The sequence below is a fragment of the Otolemur garnettii genome, unplaced genomic scaffold (assembly GCF_000181295.1).
Source record: "Otolemur garnettii isolate 467f Iridium unplaced genomic scaffold, OtoGar3 scaffold00003, whole genome shotgun sequence".
Taxonomy (NCBI): domain Eukaryota; kingdom Metazoa; phylum Chordata; class Mammalia; order Primates; family Galagidae; genus Otolemur; species Otolemur garnettii.
The window spans coordinates 43,063,778-43,067,559 of record NW_003852398.1 but is presented as its reverse complement, the minus strand read 5'-3'; the positions used below and the strand labels follow the sequence as shown (position 1 = coordinate 43,067,559).

Here is a 3,782-nt window from a genome sequence, read left to right as displayed (position 1 = left end):
CTGTAGTCCCAAATATTTGGGAGGCTGTGGCAAGAGAATCACTTAAGCCCAAGAGTTTGAGGTTGCTGTGAGGTGTGACACCACTGTACTGTACCGAGGGTAACATAGTAAAACTGTCTCCAAAAAAAAAAAAAAAGAAAGAAAGTCCTTCCAGCTATTCACATGGGTAAAAAACCTATAATTATCTGAGTCAAGACCCAAATAATTATATCTGGGTCTATCTATATATAACTTTATTTCCATATAAAGACAGTGCTTTTCCATGCTAATAGCAATAATATAATACAGAAATATAGGCAAACTGAAGAAAGAATTGTGCTTCATTTTGCTCAAAATTCTACCAAGAGCTAGTAACTATCTTAAAAGACCATATTATTGACAATAAAACCAATCAAGCTGTTCAGGTCACTAATACAACATATCTATAACCCTCTGCATTGGCAGCTCTTGTAATTAAGGCCTCTATTTCATTTCGAGTGTGGTCATATCTAAGCCTTTACATACTGAAATACCAGTATTTCATTTTTTTAAATTAGTTTTACTCTCCTTTGTATTGCAGTAGAGCAGTATACTGATTTTTTTAATTGCATATAAGCAGATTTTATCATTTCTGAATTTTATTTCAGGACAGTCAAAAGAACATTACAAAATATATGTTATAAAAAGGGACACTGGGCAGCACCTGTGGCTCAGTGGGTAGGGCACTGGCCCCATATACTGAGTGTGGCAGGTTCAAACCCAGCCCCTGCCAAACTGCACCACCACCAACAAAAAAATAGCTGGGCATTGTGGCGGGCACCTGTAATCCCAGCTGCTCAGGAAGCTGAGTCAAGAAAATCACCTAAGCCCAGGAGCTAGAGGTTGCTGTGAGCTGTATGACACCATGGCACTCTACCGAGGGCAATAAAGTGAGACTCTGTCTCTAAAAAAAAAAAAAAGGGACACTGAGACCAGGCACAGCAGCTCACACCTGTAATCTTAGCACTTTTGGAGGCTAAGACAGCAGAAATGCTTGAGGCCAGGAGTTTGAGACCAGCCTGAGCAACATAGCAATTTCCTCATCTCTATAAAAAAAAAGAAAAGTCAGCCAGGCATAGTAGTAGTAGCATGCACCTCCTAGTCTTAGCTACTCGAGAAGCAGAGGCAGGAGGATGGCTTGAGCTTAGGAATTTGAGGCTGTAGTGAGTTATGATCGCACCATTGCCCAGATGACAGAGAAAGATCCTGTCTCAAAAAAGAGGGGGAAGAGGGAGGCGCATTGGGTCTACCAGGGTTGAGAACTAATGATAAGAATGTTCCTGAGGATAAATCTGATCTATAAACATTGGCATAAAAATGGAAGTGTTCTTTCCAAATGATTTTTCCCTAGAACATGCATTATAAAACAATAAACTTACAAAAGATAAAAGTATAGAATAAAGCATCCATCGAAACAAAAGATGACAACTAACAACAAAGAAATTTGTTTCTACATTTGCTGTACACATGTTCTCATCACAGAATAAGCATTCATTAAGGTCCACCAAGCACAGACAATCCCTAATGTTATAATATACTGCTCCAAAAACTCAGTTTATATAGTAAACTTAAAAAGAAAAAAAATCAAGCTAACATTTATTATTTTGTTAGGCATTGATTTAAACACTTTGCTTTGGCTCGGTGCCTGTGGCTCAAGTGGCTAAGGCACCAGCCACATACACCTAAGGCATCGGGTTCAAATCCAGCCAGGCCCACCAAAACAACAATGACAGCTGCAACCAAAAAATAGCCGGGCATTGTGGCAGGTGCCTGTAGTCCCAGCTATTTGGGAGGCTGAGGCAGGAGACTCGCTTGAGCCCAGGAGTTGGAGGTTGCTGTGAGCTGTGATGCCACAGCACTCTACCCAGGGGGACAGGTTGAGGCTTTGCCTCAAAAAAACAAACAAACAAAAAAAAACCACTTTGCTTTAATTTCTTAATGTTGGCAATAATCCTATAAAGTAAATACCATTATTATTTCCATTTTTATATGATAAAACTAAGGCTTATGGAAGTAAAGAGACTAGCCCAAGATCAGCCAGAATTCAAGCTATGAGTAGGATCCTTAGCATAATCTTTAATCCTTAATTAAGGATCACTTGCTATATGATCTTGAGCAAATCATGAAACCCCTCTAAATTTCAGATTCCCTATCAGTTTTACTGATAATTCAGTAATTCAATGCTGAATTACTGACATTACTGATACATTAATTCAGTACTGAACGACTACTGGGAAGAGTAAATGAAATGAAGTATTTACTCTTAACCATCAACTCCCAGGTGCTGCACTGAATGCCTATACCACATTGTATGAATTCAGTGATGCTGGCTGCGATCACTCTACAGACAGTACTTTCTAATTAGTAAATAATGGAACTCCAACCAAAATTCCAATATTAGTATTTTAAAGGCTAACCTTTTCTTGTTGTTTTTTGTATCTTAAAATACTAAAATATTTGGCAATCTCTATCAAATTTACACCACCTGACTCAGCAATCCTGCTTTACTTATTACCCCCAGATATACTTATGCATGTATGAAAGTATACAAGTACAAAGTTACTTAAAATATTAAAAGAACTTTTTGGACAAAAAGGACCTTAATATAGTAAACATTCTGTTGCTTTGGAAAGTATTCAATTTCACTTATCCTTACCTCTAACCTTTGTGTCTGATCCTTGCCCAAAAGGTCACGAACTTCTTCATTATATATTTCCAAATAAGACACACGAACCAAAAATCTGTAAATAAAATAACATTTTAAAACATAAAAGATAGTGAAATATTTATTTATAAGAACAGTTTTAAAATGTGTTTCCTATGTTTGTACTTCCCAATATTAGAAAATAAAAGAATTCTCCTTTACCTTGTGTCACCCTCTGCTTTTGCAATATGACCAAATATGTGAGCAAATGAATTGGGAATTATTCCTCTAAGTTCAGGAACAGCTCGAACACCTTCCATGGTAAAAGTTTTGCCTGTTCCAGTTTGTCCATATGCAAAAATAGTTCCTAAAAATGAGGAAGAGAATCAGTCACTTTTTGGAGTGAAAAATACCTCTTAAAATTAATTCCTTTGACACTGATGTAATTTCTTCCCTGGATTCAAAATTTATTCTAGCACAAATTTCACCTTTACTATCAACAACTGTAATATGTACTCTGTGACATGATGAACAAAGCACTGTTAAAGCACCAAAGTCAATGAGACATTCCAAATTATTAATATAAAATATCCCAAGTCTTAAAATGTAAGAAATAAAAAAATTTTCCAAGGGTGAAGCATTATAGCCTGGGCCACAGGTTAAAACCTTGTCTCTTTTTTTTTTTTTTTGGCCAGGGCTGGGTTTGAACCTACCACCTCTGGCGTATGGGGCTGGTGCCCTACTCCTTTGAGCCACAGGTGCCGCCCAACCCTGTCTCTTATTAAAAGGAAAAATAGAAAACAAAATCAGAACAGAGCATCAATGAGTAGTAGGACTATTTCAGGCAGCTTAATATACATGACATTGAGCAAGCAACTTAACCACTCAAAGCCTGTTTCCCTAAATAAACTATAGAAATACAAATAGTGCCTATTTCTTAGAATAGGCATGAAAATGGAAAAAACTGATAAGGCCTCCAAACAAGGTCATGGAAGAAGCCCAAGTGCCCTTCGATCCACGAATGGATCAACAAATTGTGGTATATGTACACCATGGAATACTATGCAGCCATAAAGAAAGATGGAGACTTTACGTCCTTCATGTTCACATGGATGGAGCT

At 37.3% G+C, this 3,782-nt stretch overlaps 1 protein-coding gene across 1 annotated transcript in view; it reads right to left on the bottom strand.

Annotated features, from left to right (window-relative positions):
* The window catches only part of KIF3A (kinesin family member 3A), a 53,457-nt gene that overhangs the window by 38,944 nt on the left and 10,731 nt on the right, over positions 1-3,782 (bottom strand). The window contains exons 3-4 of the mRNA XM_003782204.3: positions 2,885-3,029; positions 2,675-2,759 (exon numbers count right to left, since the gene is read on the bottom strand). Of these exons, the coding sequence (XP_003782252.1) occupies positions 2,675-2,759; positions 2,885-3,029 (230 nt within the window). The remainder of the gene's footprint in view (positions 1-2,674; positions 2,760-2,884; positions 3,030-3,782) is intronic.